General features: G+C 37.2%; 2 protein-coding genes and 1 pseudogene across 3 annotated transcripts in view; 2 read left to right on the forward strand and 1 right to left on the reverse strand.

The window, feature by feature from the left end:
• The first annotated feature begins 2929 nt into the window (after positions 1–2929).
• LOC105058264 (uncharacterized) lies at positions 2930–4091 on the forward strand. The gene is made up of 2 exons (XM_010941147.3): positions 2930–3221; positions 3317–4091. Exons 1-2 carry the CDS (start codon positions 3051–3053, stop codon positions 3722–3724), a joined length of 579 nt encoding a protein of 192 aa, XP_010939449.1. The 5' UTR covers positions 2930–3050; the 3' UTR covers positions 3725–4091.
• A 3082-nt stretch (positions 4092–7173) lies between these two features.
• On the forward strand, positions 7174–16130 carry LOC140853978 (uncharacterized; annotated as a pseudogene).
• LOC105058265 (presequence protease 2, chloroplastic/mitochondrial) overlaps positions 16122–27773 on the reverse strand; it is a 34051-nt gene continuing 22399 nt past the window's right edge. For both annotated transcript variants that reach the window (XM_010941148.4, XM_010941149.4), the window contains exons 7-19: positions 26126–26216; positions 23447–23967; positions 23188–23352; positions 22829–23047; positions 22360–22487; positions 22059–22248; positions 21315–21398; positions 21142–21239; positions 19793–20057; positions 19529–19691; positions 19235–19415; positions 16724–16795; positions 16122–16550 (exon numbers count right to left, since the gene is read on the reverse strand). In XM_010941148.4, coding sequence (XP_010939450.1) covers positions 16409–16550; positions 16724–16795; positions 19235–19415; positions 19529–19691; positions 19793–20057; positions 21142–21239; positions 21315–21398; positions 22059–22248; positions 22360–22487; positions 22829–23047; positions 23188–23352; positions 23447–23967; positions 26126–26216 — 2319 coding nt within the window. In that variant the 3' untranslated portion in view covers positions 16122–16408. The remainder of the gene's footprint in view (positions 16551–16723; positions 16796–19234; positions 19416–19528; positions 19692–19792; positions 20058–21141; positions 21240–21314; positions 21399–22058; positions 22249–22359; positions 22488–22828; positions 23048–23187; positions 23353–23446; positions 23968–26125; positions 26217–27773) is intronic.

Genomic DNA, 27773 nt, shown 5'->3' on the forward strand with positions numbered 1-27773 from the left:
TGGCACAAAACTTTTATTTATCCACATACTTTTCCTTTTTTGGGTGGACAAGAACATCCGTCACCTAGAGTTATTTCAAAAAGACGTTTGCTATAGTATTTTTTTTATAATATTTTATTATAAAAAATATTTAAAAATTATTTTATCATCATTTTTTATATTTTATTATTTTTTTCTGTCCATCTTTTTGTGATTCGTCTTTTCACCGTCGCACAACACCCCCCCTCCTCCACCCCATTCGTCTTTCCGCTGTTGCATGCTTCTCCCTTCTTCCTTCCCTCCTCTATCCATCTCTTTGTTGCTCGAACCCGCTGCCACATGCTGCCTCTTTCTTCCTCCTCTTCCTCCTCCTTTGCCTATCTTCCTTGTTATTGTCCACCATTGTCTCCCTCCTCTCGGCCCATGTCTCTTCCGTTCAAATTGCTTATCGAGCTTCAGATCATCAATATCGGAACTGGAGGATGGGGCAATTAGATTTGGAGAAGGAGGTTGTTAAGGTGCAAGAAGAAAGATGGCCGCAACGATTAGGTCGAGACAGCGGGATAGAGACAGGGCTTGGTCGGAGACAGTCGAGGTGACAGCGGCGATCAGAGGCAAAAGAGAAAAGAAGAGGGTTAGGTGCGACTTGATCGCCGATCGAAGATCGAGAAAGTGGTTGAGGCGGTGGGGGAGGGGCGGGACTTGATCAGTGGTAATCAAAGCAGTGAAGGGAGAGGAAGCCATGGTGGTCGAGGCGAAGAAGAAAAAATGGGGAAGGGAAGAGAAAGAAGAAAGGAGAGGCGGACAATTTTCAAAAAGATCCCTTAAACTTCTAATTATTTGCAGCGTCAACTCAATTTTTCACTTTCAAATTATCATCATAATTTAAATTATTTACCGCATCAGCCACACATATAGTAGATTAAATTTACTTGTAGATGAATAAATCGGTGCCGTCTATTCTGAATTGGATAATTAGAAAAAAAAAATAATAAAAAGATTAAAAAGACCTTGGACCATTATTGTAAACTTCTTTCCAAAATTATATTCTAACAAAAATAAAATTAACTCATGAAATAACTACATTGTAAGCATCTATTTTTTTATTTCTATTTAAACACGAGCAACGATGACTCAACTTTGCGGAAAATTATTGATCAGAATTATTTTATCATGTGAATTATGAGTCATTCAATAAAAAATTATCATATTATTTATTATTAAAAATTATTATCTAAATTTAATTAAAAATTTTGAATGAAAAATAATTCATAATTAATCATGATTAACTAGTTGTCACCGCCAGGATGGTTCTCCAATTTTGTATGTCACACGAAGAAAGACCTTGGTCTTGATGGCACTTTTTCTCAGTCCCTCCCAGTTTCTCCACCTCCTTTTACCTGCTCCGTACTCTGCGCAAGAAGCATCCGCCAACGGTGTGTTGTGTCGGGTCACCGTTCCAGTTTGAATGTTGGTGGTAGAAAGGCATCCACTTCCCAAGATTTCTTACTTAATAAGAGTTAAGAAACAATCTTTACACGTTATATTGTGGCTGGAGTTGGTCAAGAGATCATGGAGTTCTTTTTTTGGCGTAGAAATTTAATAGTATAACTCTATATGGTGGGTCCTTGTCCCGGGTTGGTGATGGTGTAGAAAGAATTGAAGCATGAGAGAGTCTGGGGTGCCACCTTGCCAATTCCTATAGCAAACTTCTGGGACTGCATCATTAGGTTGTTCATCTTACAGTATGGGTGATATGACTCTCTTTTTCTTCCCCTTTTGTTCTTTACTTCCACACCAATGCATGTCGGCATGAAAAATAATAGAACACACTAGCTCAGAACACACATTATGGTGATTTGGCATGAAACAGACCAGTAACGATTTGTGACATAGATGGCCAACCAAATACTAGCAATGTTGATGATTTCTCAAGTAATAAGTAAATATAAATTCTAATTTATTTCCTCATCTAGATGTGTGTCGTGTGCATGTACGTGATAATCGATTGTGATTAAGATGGTTTCGTTAATTTTGCAATTAAAGTACTTTCCATGCAATCCATTAGTAGATTGTACAAGCCTCACCGAGCCATTTAAAAGTTTTGGCTTTGATCTCAATGCATTGGAGTGCGCAAAGTATTAGTCAATACCCAAAGTTCTAATTTTATTATATATTTCAATTTATTACTGAAGTAGTAGTTAGATGTCCTTTTTCTTGCCCCTCCCACGTTTCCTTCTTCATGTCTCAATAGTGTCATAAGAGTCAATTATGTTTATCATTATAATCTAGTTGATTTGATTTTATATCCTTATAATGTCCAAAGTTCAAACTTCCTCTGGTGGAGCTAACCTCCACCTCTGAGAAAAACCTATGCAAGACACAAAGCTATTGGCTATTGGCTAATCGGCGCATCTTGGTCTCTTCAAGTAGGTGAGATGTCTTGGTTTAGCGTTAGCTTCAAGTGAAACATGAAACTACTATCCCAAGTTGCTACAGTACATTTGAAGTAACCTACAGAAAATAAATAGCCAATCTTTGTCATGCAAATTTTAAAGGAAGATTCTGATGGTGCCATATTAACCATATTAAGCTTTCTCATCATCATCCAAAAGCCTGTAGGTATACTTCATTCGCCGTAGACCTAAAGATGGACCGATGCCGAACAATTGTCCATTGGTGCATGTTTTATCCTAAACACAAACCTGATCTCAAAACAAGTCAGCTCAACCAGGCACAATCAAGGATTGCATGGAAAAGACTAAGCCAAATACAATTCAGGTTTAGTTTAGGTTATGCAAGGCTTGATACCGATCCCTTTTATGGTATTTTCGTCATCAAAGTAATCCATGAAAGTCAAGCAAAGCAATCCTTGATCCCCTAATATTTTCCATTGTCGCATCTCTAACTTTGCCTTTACCACAAAGGATTTCATCAAGTATCTCAAGTTGCAAGGCCTTTGTCATGCATGTCAATATCTTACTATAAGACATACTAGACAATTTTATATAGCACATGAAAAGCTCTACTTATTTCTTGCACCTTTCTCTTCTCCTTTGGAAGACAACACCATGTCTTGCTTTGCCCCTGAAGACCACCCCAAACTGCCCTCCAACCACTGCAAGTCCCTTCCAGGTCTCATCAGGGATGCTTGTGCTCAGTGCCATGGCTCCTGCCTCAGAACTCCCTCCTCTTTGAGCTCCATAGATGAGACTCCAAACGATGATCTCGATAAACAAAATGTTGAATATTATCCCTTCAAATTCCTTGGAGACTCCATTCAGTTTCATATTCTTTCCTCCTATCTAATATAATATCTGATCTCAATGTTCCTCAGGTGATAATTTTGGAGATTCGAAATCGAGCGATGAAGGCTAAATCCAGACCAAAAGACTTATTGTTTTCAGGGAGCTTTAGTTGGTCTGTGTCTCCAACAACAGGAAGAGTGATCGTTGCTTCAAAAGAGAAGGGAGATGGAGAAGAAGAATGTGAAGCTGATGATGGTGAAGAGAGTGAGGCTTTCTTCTCTGTGAAGAGCTGCTTTTCTCGTTGCTCAAGCGATGGTGGATCACAGTTGAAGGAATTCAGGAGGCGATCGATATTTGAAGAGTTCAAACACTGTGAGGGATGGCCATTTGGACTGTCCCGGAGAGCTTCGATGCTACCGCCATTGCCGAGCGTTCCTCAAGACTCTTGGATGTGGCATAAGAAAAATCTAGTTACCAAGACTTGCACCCTTAATTAAGCATCAAAGGCTCGGGAAAAAGAAGAGAGTAGGTGGCTTACTTTCATAGTATGTGGGATGATTAGTCATGAAAGATAACTACAAAGGTGTGAGCAATGATGTTCAGTCGGTCTATGAATCTTTTGTTAATGGTTTTTATAAATCGGAGTGTTTAATATATTTTTACGGTGGTTCAGCATAAAATTCTTGGCATTATAATCACTAGTGACAAGAGAAAAAGTCGAGTGTTTTTTAATGTTTTCTTAATAAAAATATGATCTGATAGGGGAAAGATTCTTGCTAAGATGAAGAATATCAGAATGTCAAATGAAGACAATATATTCAGATTCTCTTAATTTCGATAGTGAAAATCCTCTGTATTTTTCTCATAGCAAGTAATTCCTCCAACAAATAAGATTGCTGTCCAGTTTTATCGCAATGTTCCTTTTTATGTATGACCAGCAACGAGTGTGAGCCATGCACATGAGAAGTTGGCAGTGAGCTTTTTAGATTAAGAACTTTATATATTTATGTGGAGATTATACATGCTGATCCCCTTTTTTTTTTTTTTTTTGCTACACTTACTCACTGTTTCTCCTCCCATACAAGGAGCAAAGAGTATCAAACCGAGATGGGTGTTTCTAGCAAAGATGCACACGTTTTTAGAATTGCCCTCCTCAAGATAATCAAGAGTCGTTCAGTTAGGTCGGATGTCAAATTAGGAATTTACTTATATTATTATTTGCTTATAATGTATTAAGGGATTCTCTTCTCCAAAGAAACAGTTGATATAAATGAGTCACACATTGGATTGTGGTCCAAAATATCAGCTGCCAATGTTGCACCAACCATTCTAACGATTTGGAGGCTTTTGTTGTGCTATTCTTTTGTTTTTTCTTTTCTTTTCTTTTCTTTTTTTTGATGTAGTTTTGTTGTGTCCTGTTATTCTTAATGGATGCATTGAATAACAGTTGCTAAATAGCTATTACTATTTATTATTTTACATATGTGACTGGGAAAAAAAATATTAAATTTAATGTTTAAGTTGTAATACTGATTTTAAAAACATTTATCTGTGAAGATTGAATTCCAGTCTTGCTATTGTTTTATTGGTTATGTAAGAACCCGACCCGATGGGCCAAAAGCCACTAAGCCCATTAAACAAAAAAAATCGAAGTCTTCCTCTTCCCCGGTTCCGATCAGGAATCGGAGTCCTAGGGCCATTAAAAGACCCTAGGACGAGCTCTATAAGAATCCTCCTCCTCTCCTTTAAGAGTAGACCCATCAGTCACCGACAATCGCCGGAGTCTTCTCCGATTTTTTCGATTGAAGCCGCGGCCCCTCGACTTGTACTCGCTGCGATTTCACGCCGGTGGGGGTCATCGGAGGCTGTGGTAAGGCCTCCTTCCTTTTCCTCTCTTCTCTCCCTTCTTTCCCTCCGAACTGGGGAGAAGGTCGTCCCTTGCCGCCGGCCACCGCCGGGCAAGATGCGGCCGTGAATGGCCGGTTTAAGGAATGGGGACCTCTAGGTCCCCTGTTTCGACCAAAGAAGGCCACGGAGAAAAAGAAAAGAAAAAGGAGAAGGAAAAAGAAAAGAAAAAGAAAAAGAAAAGGAAAAGAAAAAAAAAAAGAAAAGAAAAAGGAAAAAAAAGGAAAAAAAAGAAGGAAAAGAAAAGAAAAGAAAAATATATAATCATATAATAATAATAATAATAATAATAATAATAAAAAGAAAAAGAAAAGAAGAAAAAGAAAAGAAAAGAAAATTATATATTTATATAATAATAATAATAATAATAATAATAATAATAATACACATGAAAGGAAGTTTCTCTCATCCTTCTCTAAAGTCTTTCTCTCTCTACTTTCTCTCTCTACTTTTTCTCTCTCTAAAAAAAATTTCTCTCTCTAAGAAGTCCTATGAATTCCCTATTAGGCTATCTTCTCCACTCCTAGGGACCTATGATCTTAAATCGATTTAGAGCAGAAGGGAGAGATTTATTGGACTGATCATCAAATCGATCATTTTCTTATATTATATAATTTTATATATGAAATAAAATTTATTGATGATTTAATATTTTAAATAGGACTGTCCGATTCTTTTAAGGAAGATTAAAAGGTCCAGGATGATCGAGATAAGTGGATTTTATGTTCCTTATTTATTTTTTTTAAATGATCATACTTTTATGTAAAGAATTGCTATTGATAAAATCATAATTTTTCATAAAATAAGGATCGGCATATGTGATATGAAAAAATATGTTTTATTATGAGCATTGATTTCATGAATATGTCTTATGAAAATAGCATGATTATGAAGCATGAATTTCATGATTTTTCCATCTATGTATATGTATGCTTTAAGAAAAAGATAAAATGATTTCAAAGGCTCTTAGATGGCTATGAATGAATCTCTTCGGGAAGATCGACATCCGAAGCTAGCATCTACACGAAACATAGCCTTGCCAGTGGGTATAAAGTTGGCACATGAATTAAGAACTCTGTCGATTAAAAAACATGGCCCTGTCACGGATATAATAGTGACCTTAGCATGAATGTCTGTGAGCAATATTTTGAAACATGACATGAATACATGATGAAAATTATTTACAATTCATAATTGTGAAATATACATGATTTATGCATGCATGATGAGCTTATAACTTGTTTTATTATATGCTCTATGAAATGTTTATTTTTACAATAATTGTTATTTACTAAATGATGCATTATTATAGAAAACTTATGCTTGATCCGATAAGGAAGCGGAAGTCTACTTACTGAGCTGGTGTAGCTCATATTCTTTTTATTTTCTTTTTCATGTACAGAGAAATAAGGCTAGGACTGATGGAAAGGGAATCCAGGCTTGGGGATCAGCAAAGCAAGCTTGAAAATTTTGCACTAGGAATTCAGTTTATGTTTATGGATTGTGGTCATTATGAATTTTAAGACTTGGATTATTTCATCTTTGGATTTAGATGCTCTGAACCAGTTTTGGTTTAATTAAATATTTGAATTGAACTTTATTATTACATTTATTTGTGATACACCTGTTATTATATTTAAGAAGATAAATTTTGGCTTCATGTTATCGTGGGTCTATCCCTCGGTAGCATGGCCGTGTTATGTCCCGGGTTTGGGGCGTGACATTTTATGGTATCAGAGCGATAGGTTTAATCAAGGGTAGAACTTAAAACCTAACAGTGGGTAGTTAGGTTATGCATAGTTAGACTCTGACTTAAATTATTAACTGTACTGCAACTCTGTTATAAAATAACGTAATAATGTTGGCATTTGAATAGGAAGCGATGAGCAATAGGGATTGCGAGACCTTGGCAAATATGGTTGCTAGGACAAGAGGAGCAAGAGGAGCAAGATTGACGTCGCGGGGAGCTGACAATCAACTAGTTGAGCGGACTCCTGACGCACCAGCCACACAGACGGACATTACTGGTGTATGTCAAGTGATGGCTCAGCTTATCCAGCAGCAGGCACAGACTGCTCCTCGACCGACATTATCTATGGAGTCATACTATGAGAGATTCAGAAGGCTCAACCCACCTCTATTTGAGGGTAGATCTGATCCTATGGCTGCAGAGACATGGATTCGAGAGATGAAAAAGATGTTTGATGCCCTGCAATATCCTGAGAATGTGAAGGTCCGATTAGCCGTTCCTATGTTAAAAGGGAATGCCGAGTTTTGGTGGACTGCAATAAAAGCTGCCTATGGGAACAATGATGATCAGCTCACTTGGAAAGAATTCAAAGAGATATTTTATGATCAGTACTTTCTGGGGACAATGAGATTGGTAAAAGAAAATGAGTTTCTAGCCTTAAAGCAAAAGGATGATATGACAGTGTTAGAATATGCTAACAAAGTTAATAAGCTAGGCCACTTCTGCCCCCAGCTTATGGAATTCGAAAGGAGTAAAGCTAACAGATTCGAACAAGATCTAAGATATGGAATTCGATCCCGTTTGTCCTCTCATATTTTCAATAACTACAAGGACGTACTGGAGTGAGCTTTAAAAGTGGAGTCTGAATTGAAAATAGCAGATCTAGAAAGAGGAGATAAGAAGAGACCGAGATCAGCAGGAAATCTAAAGGATCAGCAGAAAAATTTCAAAAATAATAACTCTGATAAGAAGAAAGAATCTTCATCCTGCTCCTACTGTGGAAAAAATCATAATGGACTTTGTCTCAAGAGGATAGGAGCATGCTTCTTATGTGGTGAGAAAGGACATATGGCTCGTGATTGTCCAAATAAGAAAAGAGATGACTCTAGACCTAACAAACCAGTTGATCAAAAACAAAAAGGAAATGCACGAGTGTTTACTTTAAACCAGCAGGAGGCCAATGCAAATGATCAAGTGGTGACAGGTATTATCTCAGTCAATTCTATTTATGCTTTTGTGTTATTCGATTCTGGCTCTTCACACTCTTTTATATCTCTCAAGTTTACTACTTCTTTGAATTGTGTGCCTGAAAAACTAAATGAACCATTATATGTTAGCACACCTTTTAAAAATATTGTTGTTGCTAACATTATTTTCATGAATTGCATAATCCAAATAGAAGAAAAAGAATTAGCAGCAGATTTGATTCAGCTAAATATGTATGATTTTGACATTATTCTTGGGATGAACTGGTTATCTTCATACCATGCACATATTGATTGTTTTGGAGAAAGAGTGGTATTTCAAATTCTGGATGAACCGCAATTCTTCTTTCAAGGCGAAGTTCATAATACAGAACCCAAACAATCTTTGGGTATTATCTCAATCATGAATGCAAGAAAAGCTTTAAGGAAAGGATGCAAAGCATTTTTGGCCCATGTAATAGACGTCGAGAAGGAAAAGATAAAGTTGGATGATATCCCAATTGTCAAAGAATTTTTTGATATTTTTTTAGATGAACTACCCGGACTGCCCCTAGAGCGTGAGGTTGAATTTAAAATAAATATCATCCTGGAAAGGCCAATGTGGTGGCAGATGCACTTAGTAGGAAGTCTTCAGCGAATGTGATGACTCTGCTATCCTTTCAGCAATAAATTCTGAGGGATCTTGAAGATTTACAAATTGAAGTGACTTGTACTGATATTAAGAATGTGTTAGCAAATTTAATGGTACAATCAGCATTGATCAAACAGATAAAAGCGGCCCAACAAAGTGATATTCATTTATGTCAGTTTAAGAAGGACATGGAGAAAGGGCTACGAACTGAGTTTAGGCTACATACAGATGAAACTCTTTATTTTGGAAACAGATTATGTATACCAGGAGATCCTGAACTAAAAAAAAAATTTGGAAGAAGCCCATAAATCCCATTTCTCCTTTCATCCCGGTAGTACAAAGATGTATAGAGATTTAAAACAACTCTTCTGGTGGAATGGAATGAAGCAGGAGATAGCTCGGTTTGTATCTCAATGCTTGGTATGCCAGCAAGTGAAAGTCGAATATCAAAGACCTGCTGGTTTGCTAAGACCATTAGAGATACCAGAATGAAAATGGGAGCATATCACGATGGATTTCGTTACTGGACTTCCAAAGACAACAAGAAAAAATGATGCAGTGTGGATGATTGTTGATCGACTTACTAAATCAGCTCACTTTCTACCTTTTCGAGTTGGCACTCCACTTGATAAGTTAGCCCAGATGTATATTGACGGAATTGTACACCTGCACGGTGTTCCAATAAATATTGTATCTGATCGAGATCTACGATTCGTATCTAGATTTTGAAAAAATTTTCAAGATGCTTTAGGAACAGAATTGAGGTTTAGTACTGCATTCCATCCCCAGACCGATGGCCAATCTGAAAGGACAATTCAAACTCTTGAGGATATGTTAAGAGCTTGTGCTTTTGACTTCGGAGGACATTGGGATAATCATATGACATTGATTGAATTTGCATATAACAACAGTTTTCATTCTAGTATCCGGATGGCACCCTATGAAGTCCTATATGGAAGAAAGTGTAGATCTCCTCTGTATTGGGATGAAGTAGGTGAAAAAAAATTAATAGATCCTGAGTTAGTTCAAGATGCTAGAGACAAAATTTATCTAATCAAGAGAAGACTCAAGGCAGCACAGGATAGACAGAAGAGTTAGGCAGATAGAAAAAGAAGAAAATTAGAATTTCAGGTCGGTGATCATGTTTTTCTAAAAGTATCACCTACTAAGGGTGTCATGAGGTTTGGGAGACATGGCAAGCTGAGTCCGTGATATATTGGACCTTTTAAAATTTTAAATCGAGTAGGAGATGTTGCTTATGAACTAGCCTTACCACCAGATTTATCCAAAGTGCACAATGTCTTTCATGTTTCATTACTGAGAAAGTTTGTATTTGATCCAAATAGTGTGATAAAGTATGAGCCATTGCAAGTTCATGAAGATCTAACCTATCAAGAATTTTTTCTCCGAATTATTATTCGAAAAGAGCAAGTTCTAAGACGGCATATCATTCTGTACGTAAATATTCATTGGAGTAATCATGAAGAGAGAGAGACCACTTGGGAGCTTAAAGATGATATGAAGATGAGATATCCATACTTATTTGAAAATGAAGGTATGTTAAATTTCGAGGACGAAATTTTTTTTAAGGGGATAGAATGTAATAACCCGGCCCGATGGGCCAAAAGCCACTAAGCCCATTAAACAAAAAAAAATAGGGAGGAAGACTCTCGATCGGAGTCTTCCTCTTCTCCGATTCCGATCAGGAATCGGAGTCCTAAGTGTTGGGAATAGTATCCCAAAGCCAATCGTCAGCCTGTTGATGGTTGTGCTCCTTTTGTATTGTACATGAATTATAAATAAATAAAAGTTATTTTGGTATTTTTTCATCACAAATGTTTCATCTTCTAATGAACTCCTGTGTTGTGGTGAAGTCCTTAGGACTATTTAGACTCGACAAAGGAGGATTTGTCGCTTAGTCCTTAAACTTGTTCGCGATCAAATGATACATTGTTACCAAGGACGACAACGTTTATCGAGCATAGGTCGTTGTGTGCCATATGGGTTGGTTGTCCTCATAACCAAGGAGTGTGGAGACACTGGTATGGCATACAGGTGATGTAATGGTACATCTGCACTGAACGTGACCGACTCTGGAGCTATTTCTGCTGTCAAGATTTGCTCCGATGGGATATGGGTATAAATGTCCCTCCGACCTGAGACCGCCATGGTGACTTGCAAGCAACTCGCTGCACTTAGGCACTGGACTACCTGAATTTCTAATTCAGTGACGGAAGGCTGCTGGGTGTAGTCAAGTACTTGACTTGTCAGTGCGTGTGTCAAGATGGGATTGACCACTCCAGTTTAGGAGGTGTGTACAGTCGTGTTTCAATTTAGCAAAACCTTGGCCAAGGTAGTCCTAGTGAGGAGTCACAGGACTGATTGAGTTGAGTACGATTCGGATGATCTCATCAGGGTTGACAGTTTAACCCTGAGTCATCCTAAACACAGGGATCAAAAGGGATGAATTATACGGTAACCATATTCACGTAGGTTCTGAATATTGCGATTGCGACTATTCGACCTATCCGATCATCGGGTACCATTGCTAGATGGTCACTTCGATTAGTACAGGAATTGATTCCTGTGCTACCGGCTTAGGTTCGAACCTGCGGGGTCACACACATTAGAGGTTCCTTTCTGATCTGATGGCTGATTATGAGTCTTATGTGTCTGGGACTCTATGATTGAGAATTAGGATTCTCTGATCATGAGTTCCACATATTTTGGGTACCGAGGTCAAAATTTTGAATTTGAAATTTGAACTCTTCGATCAAGGTTTCATATTGATGGACTTTGATATCCGATTGCCCATCGAATTTGGACTCAATAATTATGAGAGGTTTTAATTAGTGATTTGATCGCTAATTAACTCAATTTGATTGAGTAATTATTTTTGGATCAAGTTTAATTGAATTGGATTCGGTTGGGTTTGACCCGATTAGGTTAAGAGTTGACCTAATCGTCGAGATGGTTTGGTCCCTGATTTGATCAGGGGTTGGGCTTAGTCAATTTCTGATTTGATTAGAATTTTATTGAGCCTAATTAAGCCTAATTAAGTTAGGTTTAATTTAGTCTAATTGTGCTTAACCTATTTTGATTAGGTTGGTTCAATTAAGATCAAACCACCATTTGAATTTGAATCCCTGCACCACCTTAAATCTCTGCGCCCATTTGAATTCATGAGAAGAAACTTCTCATGAATTTTTTCTCACGCAAAACCCTTCTCACGCCACTCTTGTACGCCAATATGGATGGATAAAGCTGATTAGTTAACCATTCAAATTCAAAGCGTGTTTGAATTTGAATGGATAACTTATCTCTTTTGCCTTCAAGCTTATCCATCTTGTGCGCCACATAATTCACACGAGAAAGAGTTTCTCGTGAAACCTTTCCATGCACAAAGAGTCCACGCCCTTCTCTTCTCACGCCACAAGTGGATAGGGATGAGTTGGTTTTAGTTTGAATTCAAATTTGATTTGAATTCAAATATGTAACCACTTATCTTTATCCTCTCACGTGGATAAGACACGTTTTGAACTGTTTTAAAAGAGATAGGGAGCTGGGGCGTGCGTAGAAAAATTCTGAGAAAGAAAGTGGGGCGTGAGGAAGCCTTGTGCGTGAGGTGAAGGTCCAAAACCTTCCGAGAGAAAAAGAAAGAAAAGAAAAAAAATTGGGCGCAGGGTTTTTTGGTGTGTACCCTAAGTTTTCTATCTAGGGTTCGGGAAGTGAGATTGGTGTGTCACGAGTATCGTGAGTCCACCAAATTTCAGAGAGAGATCCATCAGCCTCTCAATCAATCATGCAGACGATCCGGAGTGTCCGAAGAGTCGGCACATATCGATCGAAGGAGTTCGATCAACATCAGCCATCAAAAGGGTGAACTCACGAACTAGCATTCGTGAGGAGCCGATCAGATGGGAGCTTCGTGTGGATGATCCACAGAGGTTAGACACTAGTGTGGCTGCGACGTGATGATCAGAGTCTTCCGATGGTGATCAGATTGCGGTGATCGACTACCTGCAAAAGGTGATGTGTTCTGAACACAGTACAGTAAAAAGTTTACTGTTTCAAATTTGAATTTCAAATTTAAATGCATGCTGTTGTATCATATTTAGATTCTAGTGTAGGATTAATTAGTATTAATTAATGAGATTAATTAATAATTTCGCTGTAAAATAGTAATTTTGAAAAAAATTTAAAATTACCATTTTACCCCTGCACTGAATTTTCGCTTCACTAGGGCCATTAAAAGATCCTAGGATGAGCTCTATAAGAACCCCCCTCCTCTCCTCTAAGAGTAGACCCATCAGTCACCGACGATCACCGGAGTTCTTCTCTGATTTTTCTGATTGAAGCCGCGGCCCCTCGACTTGTGCTCGCCGCGATTTCACGTCGGTGGGGGTCATCGGAGGATGTGGTAAGGCCTCTTTCCTCTTCCTCTCTTCTCTCCCTGCTTTTTCGTGTCTGTGGGCACGATTGCCGGTGACAGGTATCGCCGGATTTTGTCGGAAAAGAAAACCCCTGTCCGGCCTCTTCTTTTCCTTGATTTTTCGGCATCGACGGTCACCACCGATTGCCGACTCTGGCCCCTCCGAACTTAGGAGGAAGGTCGTCCCTTGCCGTCGGCCACCGTCGGGCAAGGTGCGACCGTGAATGGTCGGTTTAAAAAATGGGGACCTCTAGGTCTCCTGTTTCGGCCAAAGAAGGCCACAGGGAAAAAGAAAAGAAAAAGGAGAAGGAAAAAGAAAAGAAAAAGGAAAAAAAAGAAAGAAAAAAGAAAAGAAAAAAGAAAAAAAAAGAAAAAAAAAAGAAGAAAAAGAAAAGAAAAGAAAAATATATAATCATATAATAATAATAATAATAATAATAATAATAAAAGAAAAGAAAAGAAGAAAAAGAAAAGAAAAATATATATTTATATAATAATAATAATAATAAAAATAATAATAATACACATGAAAGGAAGTTTCTCTCATCCCTCTCTAAAGTCTTTCTCTCTCTAGAATTGGATTCGTTCTCGCTCTACTTTCTCTCTCTACTTTTTCTCTCCCTTAAAAAAAATTTTCTCTCTCTAAGAAGTCCTATGAATCTCCTATTAAGCTATCTTCTCCACTCCTAGGGACCTATGACCTTCAATCGGTTTAGAGCCGAAGGGAGAGATTTATTGGACTGATCATCAAATCGGTCGTTTCCTTATATTATATAATTTTATATATGAAATAAAATTTATTGATGATTTAATATTTTAAATAGGACTGTCCGATTCTTTTAAGGAAGATTAAAAGGTTCAGGACGATCGAGGTAAGTAGATTTTATGTTCTTTATTTATTTTTTTTAAATGATCATGCTTTTATGTAAAGAATTGCTATTGATAAAATCATAATTTTTCATAAAATAAGGATCGGCATATATGATATGAAAAGCATGTTTTATTATGAGCATTGATTTCATGAATATGTCTTATGAAAATAGTATGATTATGAAGCATAAATTTCATGGTTTTTCCATCTATGTATATGTATACTTTAAGAAAAAGATAAAATGATTTCAAAGGCTCTCAGATGGCTATGAATGAATCCCTTCGGGAAAGTCGACATCCGGAGCTAGCATCCACACGAAACATGGCCCTGCCAGCGGGTATAAAGTTGGCACATGAATTAAGAACTCTGTCGATGAAAAAATATGGCCCTGTCATGGGTATAATAGTGACCTTAGCACGAATGTCTGTGAGCAATGTTTTGAAACATGACATGAATACATGATGAAAATGATTTACGATTCATAATTGTGAAATATACATGATTTATGCATGCACGATGAGCTTATAACTTGTTTTATTATATGCTCTATGAAATATTTATTTTTACAATAATTGTTATTTGCTAAATGATGCATTATCATAGAAAATTTATGCTTGATCCGGTAAAGAAGCGGAAGTCTACTTACTGAGCTGGTGTAGCTCATATTCTTTTTGTTTTCTTTTTCATGTACAGAGAAATAAGGCTAGGACTGATGGAAAGGGAATCCAGGCTTGGGGATCAGCAAAGCAAGCTTGAAAATTTTGCACTAGGAATTCAGTTTATGTTTATGAATTGTAGTCATTATGAATTTTAAGACTTGGATTATTTTATCTTTGGATTTAGATGCTCTGAATCAGTTTTGGTTTAATTAAATATTTGAATTGAACTTTATTATTACATTTATTTGTGATACACCTGCTATTATATTTAAGAAGATGAATTTTGGCTTCGTGTTATCGTGGGTCTATCCCTCGGTAGCATGATCATGTTATGTCTCGGATTTGGGGCGTGACAGATTATGTCCTTGATTTCATAATCTAATTGCTAGTAATGGCTGTTATGACTTGTCGACTGTGATTGTACCATTGCAGAACGACTCAAATAAAGGCTGGATCCCTTCACTAATAGTGATTTTTATTTTAAAGGCACACAATTACAATGAGTAATAGTGTTTATTCAACCTTGCACTGGTTTGTGTTGAGCAATGCTGTTTTGCACTGTAGTTTTTCCATGCTAATGTCCAATCCACCAACTGCCTCCGTCTCGAGCAATCAAGGCCGTCCATCAAATCCAGATTGCACTAGAGGAGCCAGACAGCGGCCTACGTGTGCTCGCATGTGCCACCTTCCTTTTGATGGAATTTCCCTTCTGCATTTGATGGCTCATGTAACATCACAATATTTCCTGCACTTTTTTTTTTTTTTTGTATCAAGTTGGTAGTGCATAAAATTAGGTCTACATGAAGGGACTGGAATAAAAATATACTTAATAAACACAGGTGGAATTGGATTTACCAACTCTGCAAGATAAGTGAGTGTTCCAATATTGAGTGCATGATGCTACAGTTGTGTACAACCATCAGGGTGATTCAAAGGTAATACAATCATGGAATTGGAATTTTTATCAACACAAGTTTTCACAGATCACTACCTCGTATTCTCAACCATTTTAAGGTTTCTCTTATTGAATACAAAATCTTAGCTATGGAATAATTAAAAGTATAAGGACAATGAATAAGGTAGTTTTAGAACCGTACGATACATCGTTTCGTTCTGCAAACCGAAGAAACTATGGCATTTTTAGGAGCTAAGAACTAGAAAATAAAAAAGAGATCAGATGAATAATGCTTACATGGGCTCTACGATGGTGAAATGCATTTGTAGTCTCTCTATCAATCCTTATGAAAGTAAACTTCTGTTCGATTGAACCTTTACTGATCCATATAGAAGTAAAATTATGTTCAATATTTCATGACATTTCCAGGCATTCTTCAAGATGACCTCTACTACTGCTTACTGTAACCGTTCTTGCATCCTAGATGAGAGCATTAACCAGAGGATGGATAGAGGGTGGGAAGGGGGGAGGAAAGCATCCAGCATGTACCTGTGAATTAACTTGTTAAAATTTTATAATGAATTAATACAGTTACAAAACCCGCAGGTTTCAATAAAGGTAGGGTTGCATTCTTTATCACCTATGGCCCTCCCAACACAGCCTGGGAGAGTAACAAATTATAATTAAGCTGAGGTATTTGGAGGCCAAAGATAATGTTCTCCACTGTGATCAGTGGTACAAAAATTTTGCCAAATATTTCCGCAAAGGCGTGCCTAAGACCTTCTGAATGCTAAATATATTGCTTCCTCAAACATCTCCCAGCTCTTAGAACTTCAGAGGACTTTCTTGACATCAAAAAATCCAGGCCGCTCCCCATTTGCCACAGCAACATCCTCAGGAGAGGCAACAGCAACCACAACCCCATTATTCTTGACAGCTTCAACTGCATCAGCAAACTCCTTGAAATCCTTCAAACTGTACATAAATGGGAAGAAGAATCGGTCAACACAGAGCACTCGAGGAAAAAGTAGTTCACTATAGAGGACAGGTTCATCCAAATGTCAAGGCAACAACCCTTGTATTGGTTCACACCTGCCATAACTAAATTTCTTCCTAAAGGCCAGATAAAATAAAGCCGCAGATTTTACCTGGTTGACAAAATCTCTTCCCGTCTTCTTTCCCGTTCCTCATCTGTTATACCCAGTAGGTATCGCAGTAGACTGACATGGAAATATTGTTAGTGCTGAATGTTGACAATTTGCTAATTGCAAATAAATAAAAGCACAAACAACCAGCAGCTGATAAGTATCCAACACTGGATCCATAAAATGCCCATGTCTAAGGAGTTTAACATGTTTTCTGCAAATCCTTTCATATTATAATCACGTAGGAAGATAGATAATCTTGCAGGAATATTTATCCTTGTTTTGATTGTCCCTAGTAAGCTCTCAAAAGGTAATTGGTAAGCTTCAATTATATACGTATTGGGAATTCTTGCTGGAAAAAAAAGTTAAGTTGCTGGAAACAACAATGGCACCAATAAATATTAAAAAAATTACTAACAGGGGAATAAGAAAGTACTAGCATATGTGGGCAAAGACTTTATATATCTCATATGCCTCTCTCTGATGCAGGACCATGGTTTTTCATAAACAACATTCCTTTATTGCTTGGAGCACGTTTGTTTTTGCATGGAAAATTGTGAGGAAAGTCTGGTTCCTTAGAAAACTAGCAAATTTTAAAAAGTTAATTATTATGTTCCAAGGTCTTTTTTTGTATTGAAAAAAAAAAAATTCTTTTCCTTTTCAACAGATTTCCTTGCAACCAAACATACCCTCCTTGAATAATCATCTCATAACGAATTCCAGAACTAGTGTTACAATGGTTAAAATCACTAATTTTGGCACACTGAGTTAGAAAAATGTCTCGTCATGAAGATAAGGCAACCTTAGGCAATTAATGACATCATATTTGGATTCAAGGCAAAAGAATAATCGGCAGTCTTCTTACTCAAGCAATTCATAGACAACTTTCAGAGCTGTATGTTCCGTTTATATGGAAAATCATAAAAACAGAATGCCTGATGAGGGACTGTTCTGCTGGGATGAAGAAAATGCATGTCCCTATGTATTCATGGTGCTGCATTATAAGTGAACAATGATAGGTTCACGGACTACCTAGAGAGGGAAATTAGGGAGCTCTCAGTGGCAACATGAAATTGCTAGAGGGGCAGATTTAAGTCTGTCCTAATTTTTATTACTAACGTCTAGTAGGAAGATCCTTGATGGATTGTTAACTTGCAAAGACAAACTTATCAGGTGATGGGAATTTTCAAAAAATAGAAGTTTAATTTTACTTACCGACAGGAAGCAGGAACATGAGGATTTGAATTTCAAAGCTGGTAATGAAGCTCTACTAAAGTACGTGAAATGGTAGTGCAGGAGTGCATCCAATTAACATTAGGATGTAACTAAGCAAGAATATATATATATATATATAGTGAACAGGATAGTGCTACAGTTGACAAGACAAAGCAAGCTGTTTGCTACTTTGACTTTATTGCATAAAGGACAAGAAAAGGATGGGGTAGCCTCAATAAAATGACCAAAAGCATGATGAATTTAAGTGTTGATAAGCCCCTGAGTTCTTTAAGATACTCAGAAAGCATTGAAACTAGAGGAAATAAGCCCCTATGCCACTGAAACTAGAGGCTTGGATGATAATAACAATAACGATAACTAGGTGGAAAATAAGATTATCATAACGGTAGCCTTATTGCATGGAGCAAAGAATGTTAGATATGGTGTGCATAGAATAACTTGAGCAAGCAAAGATGCAGATGTTAGTTAACACAAGGTTATGTCTGGCAAGATATCAGAAATGGGTACATTGGATAATACTTGGAAGTAGCAGTAACAAAGGACAAATCAAGGAAAGTTGTATGAAATGGTCTGAAGATGGAATATATGCTCGTCATGGTCCCAACATGCAGGGAACCTCAAGTTCAGGTTAAGGTCAAAAATAGAAAAGGGAAAGCGCAAAGAAGATTCCAACAGAATTAGTGAAAAGGCTTTTGGAGACCCTTTCTGTCACCAAGAATTGAACCTTGGCGGAAAACATTGGTGAGTTGGGATCCATATTTACAAACAAAAATATATGGAACAGGCTTTGTTGCTAGGCTATCTTTTAATTTCTGTTATTTGAATATGGCATTGGATGGAAATCAAGAGGAAAGGTAAAGACCAACCCAACCTTAACAGGTGGAGTGCAGATCTGTTGCTTAGATGATGATGTCTCACTTCCTATTCCATGTAGATTAGTAATTAATAAAACATTATGGTGCTTCAATGGCTCAAATGCATTCCAGATTCTAAACATTATTTAATTGTCATAGTGATAATGGTCCCATAAGATATTTATGTATCTGATCACCAGTCTGTGAAACCTACAATCTCAAATGTTAATGCAAAGCATATCCAAATTCTACTTAAACATGATCTAAATGGGAGATGAGTCACGTGTCATGATTCAGTTTTCATGATGCTTCTAGCAGAGAAAATCATTTATTCAAATCCAAGAAATTAAGCAAAAGAGAAACCATTAGGATCTAGAAGTGGAGTACATCAATTTATATAAGAAATCAGAAGTGGAATTTATACCTGCTGTAACCTTTTGCATCTGGAAGCTGGTATGCATCAACATCTCCAATGGTACCAATAATGGCTTTTGTAAGAGTATCATCATCTAGCGCTATTTCTCGGAGAAAGCTGGCTGTCCCATCATATACATCTAGTGTTTTCAATAAGTTTGGATCACGATATGATAAATAGGAGAATACTCCTGCCATCAAAAGCCAACTATGAGGAATGAAATACATGATATCCATCTTCTGACTGGAGTTGCTGGTTATCAGAAACAAATCAATAAATGCACAGATATAGCATGATATGAACCTGAATGAGTATCAAAATCACAGAAACCTCCATATGCACCACCGCTCACTCGGACGCGGTCCCATAACCATGTGTTACTGATGTGTTTGGAAATGACATATGCACTTCCATTAAGCTGATATCCTGTTTCGTATATGTTAGCAGCTTTTCCAACATAGTTAACCTGCAAAAGTAATGCAAAAGGATGATAAATATCACAAGAAAATTTTTGTAGATATAACCTAATGGAATATTAGGAGGTACTGCCAAAATAAATGACTGAACCTGGGTAGGAATGACAATGGCTTCATTTCCTGAAGAAAGTTGGGCATGCCAGGAACCAATCTCAGAGAATGGATCACTTGGGAGTGAATCAAGAAACTTGGCCAGAAATTTTGTAGAGTTTGTGATATTTTTTCCATCAGCTGTCATGTTCACCAAACAACCTCTTCTTGAGAGCAGGGATTTTCGTATTCCCTCAAGTGAAGAAGCAATCTCATCCCAATCTTGATCAACTTTCTTTTCCAGGTCTCGTAAGAACTCCAAATAACTAGCAAAAAAATATTGAACTTTTAGGAACCAATCATCCTAAGCTTGTTAACTTAATTGACAGATCTGCTAGAGTATATGTTCCAGAGAAAAGAAAGTAATGCAAACTTAATTGACAGATCTGCTAGAGTATATGTTCCAGAGAAAAGAAAGTAATGCAAATAATAGTCAAATATTATTCAACTATAACAACTAAAGCACATGGAAGTTTCAGAACACATGCACCTCCGACATTGAATATTAGAACTGTCATTTTGTACAATATTTTGCAATGATTTAGTCTTAAAATATAGCATAACAACCAGGCATTATTTCACCTTTTTGAGTTCAAGAAAAAACTATAAGACACTACAATTAAAAGGGTAAAGAAATATATGCTGGAAAATAATGATGCAAAAGAAAATCAGTTAAGTTAGATTTGATGTTATTTTTGGATACTTCATTTAGGTAAGTTTTAGAGTTGGCCTCAGAGTGCTATTCTAAGTAGGATCGATATACCAAGGTCCTCTTTTAGGCATATGTTGGATCACTAAGTCATGAAGTCACTAGGATTTGTTTCCTTACTGTTTTATGTGTATATTTAAGGTTCTGTGAGAATCTTAAGTTTGCATTCAGGAAAGACTCTGTAAATGGCATCCTAGATTCCTGGTAAATGAAGTCATGAAAATGTTATAAAGGGCACTATGACTGGCAACTAGAAGACACTGTATGCCAATTGTTTGAATGAACGAAAGATTTTTCTTAAGCCAGGTTTGGGTAGCTTCTATCATAGTTTTCTCTGCTCCATTTTTTCTGCCCTAATTATTTCCATCTATCTCTCCTAGTTTACTAAAGATGGCAGCCCAATTCTGAGTAGAAGTCAAATAGTAGTAAAAAGAGAGATTGTATGAGTTGAAAAAGGCATCATTTTAGTTTTGCATATATTATAACAATATGAAGTTGTCCACTTGAAAATATTTATGCAATCTGTGTTTAATGCTCAATTAGACAAATGAAAACATGGATTTAATATGTCAAAACAAAAGCAGGCTGCAAATACAGAAAACCAATCCCAAATGTGAAAGTGAAAGAGCAAGAAAGCAGACCTAATGCCACCCATCTGTTCAGCAATCCATCCTGCTACATTTAACTTAGCATCCATTCTAGCTGCCGCAATGCCATGACCACTGCCTCTTAGTCGGCTCTGCATACAGATATCCATTAGATTATCATGATGCTGAATAAGCTATTCACATGCAGAGATTCATGAAATAGGTACCTCCATTCTTGCTTTGCTTTGGGATACAAACTGCTTAAAGCGCTGCTGTTCAGTAAACTGAACTTCCTGAAGAATGCAATTCATCTGGAGGCAACTAAAAATGTCAGCCCCTTATTAAGATGCAAGGCATGGACCACAGATTACTTTAGCAGAATTCATCACAGCTTTAATCAGTATGTGTTCGGAAAAGAGTGCTTTTTAATAAGGCTAGGTAAAATTTAGTATATGCGATTCTTACCTAGAAGAAAATTGATATGCAACAAACTCTTACACTCAAGTTAGAGTAACTGGGATAGGAGGTTCAATTCAAATTGTATGTAGCTTTCATGACTAGCTTGCACTTAATCAGACATAAGAAGCTCAAACATAGTTGAAGGGACAACTTGTCTTTGTTGTTGTCAGGTCTAAGGTATGCTAGTGTCTTAAAGAATTCAACTAAGTTGGATGCTTTACAGAATTGATATAACAGATGAAAGAATGAGAAATCCATCATAAAAGTTGAAAGGACTGCAAACTGGCTGCTATAAAAGATTCAGTCCTCAAGGAACAAATAAAGAAGACCAAAATTTGGAGACAGCGGATATTGATGAGCAAAAGCTTGCAGTTACGGATATGGTAAAAAAAGATATGTAAAAGAAAAATCTATAAACATATGAAGTAGAAGGATTTTTATGAACTATACCAAGAAAATCAAACTATATCAATGCAAAATTAGAATAATAGAGCTAAAGATGATGATAATACCAGGTTAAATAGGTCCTCGACCCGTCCTGCCATGGTTTTTCCTCGAACAATAATACGGGTACATGGATCAGCCTTTCCCCTTACAGAAGATGTGAAGGGATAAACCGAAATTCCTCCTGTCTTTCTTCCAATTAATTGATTAAGCTGCACAAAATCCATGTCTTTTGTACCCATCTCTAGCAATGACTGGCTGACAAAAAACTCCTAGGTGTTAGCTCAAGTACTGAAGTACTAAATTTCGACTGTATGTATATACATACATAAACTGAGTGCAATGACGAAGAAAAATAGTTCTACTTACCAGAACAATGGCACCAATTGAAGATGTTCTTTCTTCAAAAAACTCATATCAAATACTACTTCTGCATAGACAACATCATTGGTGAAGAGGTCATGCTGCAAAACTTTTACTCCATTGATTTCTCCAATCTGCAATCCAGAAGCACACACTATTAAAACCTTCCAACCACGTTTAAAACTAAAATCAAATGAAAGCATCAAAAATCCGAAACTGAACTGAAAGAGAAGCTTTTAAAGGGTATAAGTTATGTTGGCAACGCATCAGAAAGTAGTTACAAAACAATATTGAGATCAGTAAACCTATATGCTAGGAATAAAGACAAGGATAAGCCATCATGAAATGAGAGAGACAAGGTTGGTAGGGATAGGATGGAAAGTGTGCATAGCAAGTGGGTGGATGTGTGGGTGCATTATGTATGTTAGAAGTCATACACATGCAATTTGTTATATAAAAGGATGAAAAATATTACTTCTGTAGGGACATGTATAGGTTTTCTTGGAATATCTTGTAACGAGAGGCTAGGAACCAATCTTAAAGCTTCAGGTGGATCAGGTGTTTCTTGCTTTAAGCGGAGCTCTTGTGTAGCACGTGCTAGCTCAGCGAGATCCTCTTCGGTCATACTAGCTTTAACTTTTTCCAGGATTTCTTTCTCAACTGCTTCATCATGAGAAGCTTTATCTGGATCAGGCTGCAAAAAAAGGATGCCAGTTATCTTAAAAAACTGACAAAGTGTTCTCCCAAAAAATATAAGGATATCATGACTGCTTTAAAAATAAATGAAATGTTATTTTAAACTAATATTCTTAAGCTAAAGAGATATCAACACACCTGCAATTCAACTGTGACACGATGAGGGTTGTTTAAGATGAATTTCTGTATAAGTGGGGAGAAAACAGCTTTGGATCCTTCTTCAGCTATGCGTGCTTTTAGAGATTGCAAAGGTTTCTCATATCTTAGGGGCTCAAATGGATCCATATCATATATCCATTTACCCTGCAAGACATGGACATCTATGAGTTAGTCTCAATGGCCCAAAAGATCAACAGCATAACTTCCTTAAACTAGGAAGAGATACAGAATCCCATACAATGGAGCGAAGCATCAGAGATAAGCCTCGGGGGAAGGAACCCGTGTTATTCTCCCTAAGTGAGAACTCAATTGTGTTCATTGATGCCTCTACAGCTTCAGGAGCAAAACCTTCCTCCGCTAATTTTTTAAGAGTGTCCATAACCAATTCTTCAACCTTCTGAATGTCACTATCGGAGACACCTTTCAGTCCAACACTAAATTGGGGTTGAAGGAGTTCATCTTCAATTCCACCACCAACAATGGCATCTCCTAAGCCACTTTCCAGCAGAATTCTTCTAAGTGGAGAAGCTGGTGTTCCCAGCAAAAGATGATCCAAGAAACCAAGTGCAAGCTCAGTTTCTAAGTCCAAGGGCTCTTCAGATAGCAGCCAATTAAGGCAAACCATGTGTTTCTTTTTCAAATCCTCGCCTTCACCAGCAGGATATTTATCAATGATCCTCTTTGGTGCACTGAACAACTTTTGTGGCCAAACCTTTGATTCGTTAGAAGCAGAACTTGCTTCAAACTGATCAAGATACTCTGCAAGACAGATATTGTGACAAAATTAACCGACACAAGAACTGATCCAGCATTTGGAATTATGTTGTAGTGGAGACATGATATTCTTAAACTGTTAAATATTAACTTTTATAAAAAGATCTCAATCATTATTTGACCCTCAGACAGCCACTTACTTGAGCTGATAAGTAGAATATCATTGTTTCTATACTCTTAAATCTTAATAGCTCAAGAATGTCTGGTTGGTTTATGATTCTTTAAAAAGTAGAATAATGTAAATGTCACACCATGCAAGGATAAGTTAGAACATATTACGTCTTAAAGCATGAAAGACTCAATGATTGTAAAGGAATATAGGAAACCTAGCCTCTAAGCCATCACATTATTTTGGACAGTTAGTTGAAAGGTAACAACTGGAGACAAACATTGACTAGAATATAACCACTACCGAAGACTCTGCTTGCGAATACTGCACATGCTTATTCATATGCTGAACTGCTCATATCTCATTGGATGAATTTCTGTGGTACTTAGTGTTCTAAACTTCAAGTGAAAGTTCATTAATGTTCTAACATGAAGGTCTAAGATGTTCATCATAATGTAGACCTTATCTTCATCCAGGTCATTAAGATCGGTGTTACCTAGACACGGGGCATGGGTATCAACTGTCAAGTGTCCTGAAGTATCCAACACAAAAAATTCAAAAAAATGGATAATATGGCATGGTATACAGACATCACACATAAAACTTTATTTGGGTTTGAAAACATTCAAATTGTTGACAAATTAACAGTTTGGTCTGTAACATCATTTAGGCCCATTAACCATGTTTCTCAGTTAACTGCATGGCTTAGTAATGGGCACCACCACAAAGAAAAGTTGGGGTGTCTTTGCTTACCATCAGATGCAATGCCTCTTCTCCCCTCTAAACCCACCGCCTCTCTTATTCTCTGTTTGTATCCTCTCTAATCTCTAAGCCCTATCTCCCCATAAAACCCTAGCTAACTAGAGAGGTGAAATGGATGTGGCATTCCGGGTGGATGATTTGCATTCCCTGCACTTTGAGACGGGAAACAAGAATAGATCCATGAAGAAGCCTTAATACCGGCGATGGACAAGAAACAGGTAAACAGTGCCCTCCTCCCACCCTGCTCCCCCTCCACCAGCCCTCTCTCTGTTGTCTCTGTGCCTATCTCTCATTCTTTTTTCCTTCTTTGGCTAGAGCAAAACAGATACCCATGTCACTGGCATGGCCAATACATGTTGCACGTGTCACGTTGTGTCTGTGTGGGGACATGACAAAGAACATTATTTTGGCTGGCTGGGCAACATGGATTGAGATGCTTGTGTCGCTTCCCTAAAATTAAGAGCTTAGATTGGCAAAAACGCGTCAAATAATATCAAATTGCATGTTTATTAGCTCCAAAGCATATAGCAGCATATAGATTCTTGGCTTCAAAACTAGATGGAAGTCTACAAGCCGACTTTTATGGGACAAACAATACAAGGGAATCTTCGCTTATTGATTTCAGTCAGGCATAACATGGACGAGCTCAACAAAAAGAGATGGAGAGATGCCCTTTTAAGATGATCTACTTACAATTTACATACAAGTAGGCCTCCCTTATGTCCATTTTCATATAATTCAGCACTGTTTTTTGGATCTGTTTCCAAATATCTTAAAAAGATCTAAAGGGCTCACTCCACAAAAGCCTCTTGAAGCCTTTGTTACTCAGTTGTCTAACAGTTAGCACTATAGATCCCTCATTACTCACTACCCCCCATTCCCTTTCTACCATAGAACCAATGAAACTTTAAATTGTTGCAGGCAAGTTAAGAAATCTTTTCCGAAGTTCAGTTCATAAGTCAGGGGATTTGACTTTAATCAGGTTAGAGAAATATTTACAATCAAAGGAGGGGAGTTATCTTAAAAGTTAAAAAATGAGTAGAAACAGAGCATTTAAAGCTGATCACCGGTAAATCCAAACAGTCACTCAGAATATGCAGCAAATGGAAAACCCTTGATTAGGAGACACTGGATTTAGGAATTTGAGAATTTTCTTTCCGATGGTTAGTATCAACAAAGCTAATTAAGTAGAACCATATCATAAAAGTACAAGAAGAGAATGTGAGGTGCCATACAAAGAAAACAAACAATTATGTAAGGTAAGCTGCTCACCACTTAGGATACGTAGTCGCTCATTTGGATCATCGTCTCCATAAAACCATATCCTAGCATTGCCAGGGTGGTAGTATTTACGGTGGAAATCCTGAAAGATATTGCACATAATATTTTCACACACCAAAATGTACACACACAAGTTTAAAATATAAATTATAAAGTAGATGCATGCCTCTAAATAATAAGCGTACAAACATGACTAATTTATTCCACAGATGAATCCCTTGTTACATATGTTTGCTTTTAAAAGAAGGATTCCAGCATTTACATGCACTCATCATGTACAAATGCTAGTAAACTTACATTTGGGTGGATATTGAGCACATAGAGTGATCAGGAAACCTTGCTATTTTGCCAACAATCTCTAGTCCTACATAGCGATACATGAATGCACTCAAACATACATATGGCAAAATTGGTGAAAATATATAGTGCAAAGTGCAGATGATCACCAATATATATTTACACAAAGAAAGATTTTGCATTAATAGAGTTCCAGAGAAAGCAGCAGAGGTTGGAACTGACTTGACTTAAAAAAGCCTTAACAGGCAAGGTATTCCCAATAACAGATATCACCGAATAATGTTGGACCAGTGAAACCTTCAAAACTTCTTCTGAAAAGATTTCAATCTTCGAAACAGCTCGAGCATACCTACTCAAGTATTGAAGTAATAGAAGTAATAAAATATAGGCTACATGCATTTAGCAATCTGTTGAAAATAAAAGAAAGCTTCGCCCATAAAAGGAATGGCATCATGGATCAAAATATGATCCATTAAAGATTAAGAAAATTGTCCTACGCAGATCTTTATACATATGTGAACAGCTGAATGGATGAAGATTTTTTAAGAATCTTTTATAAGCAAGTCTTTTGTCAGATCCAGGAGCAGCATATTATCTAAATCAGGACACCCCTACAAGAGTCTTCACGGACTGCTTGATCTCTCTTACTTGTTGCTCAGTCCAGTCACATCATCCTGCCAGAAAGAACTCTCTGTGGATCCACTGTTGATCCACCAACAAGTTACATGAACAGCATCTATAGTTCCTGGAGAACTTAATGGGCATGAAATAGGAACTCCAGTGGCCAGGATTAGGGCTCCAATGGCAGATAGCAAAGCATGTAGGAATGTTGACTCAAGTTGAGGCATGTGGTTGTCTAGCCTGAATGCATCAGCACTTCATGCTCTAATTGCATGGCGGGAAACAAAATAGCATCTGATCCAATTAGGCTATCAACATTTTTGGCACCTCCAACACCGGTTAAGGCTTATGGACGAACATGAGTTTTGTCACCTTTTTTCTTATTAATTCGTTCTCCATCATAATAAGTAAACTTGTTTTGCAAAACTCCTTCTGACATTAAATCCCCATCACCAAGCTTCTCCTGGTGTGTCTAGATACATGTGACTAGTAGCTTCATTTTTATACAAAGAATTCCTATTCCATTCATGGTTCATATATTGGCATATGGTTATTCACTTCCCTCAACAGATAGCTTAAATGTACTTGTTGTTCAATCTACCACATTTCGTTTGGATGATACCTAGCTTTTTCAACATTCTTCCTGCACAAGTGAACCATCTCTAGTCATTTATCCTATCATGTATAACTAAGTCTACGACATTGGAAAATAAGATATCTG

This window comes from Elaeis guineensis, chromosome 15 (assembly GCF_000442705.2).
Source record: "Elaeis guineensis isolate ETL-2024a chromosome 15, EG11, whole genome shotgun sequence".
Taxonomy (NCBI): Eukaryota; Viridiplantae; Streptophyta; class Magnoliopsida; order Arecales; family Arecaceae; genus Elaeis; species Elaeis guineensis.

What these genes read in the sequence shown, in the direction of transcription:
- LOC105058264 (XM_010941147.3), top strand. Translation starts at nt 3,051, where the DNA reads ATGTCTTGCTTTGCCCCTGAAGACCACCCCAAACTGCCCTCCAACCAC. An exon ending in ATGATCTCGATAAACAAAAT is followed by an intron (nt 3,222 to 3,316) that starts GTTGAATATTAT and finishes AATGTTCCTCAG; the next exon opens with GTGATAATTTTGGAGATTCG.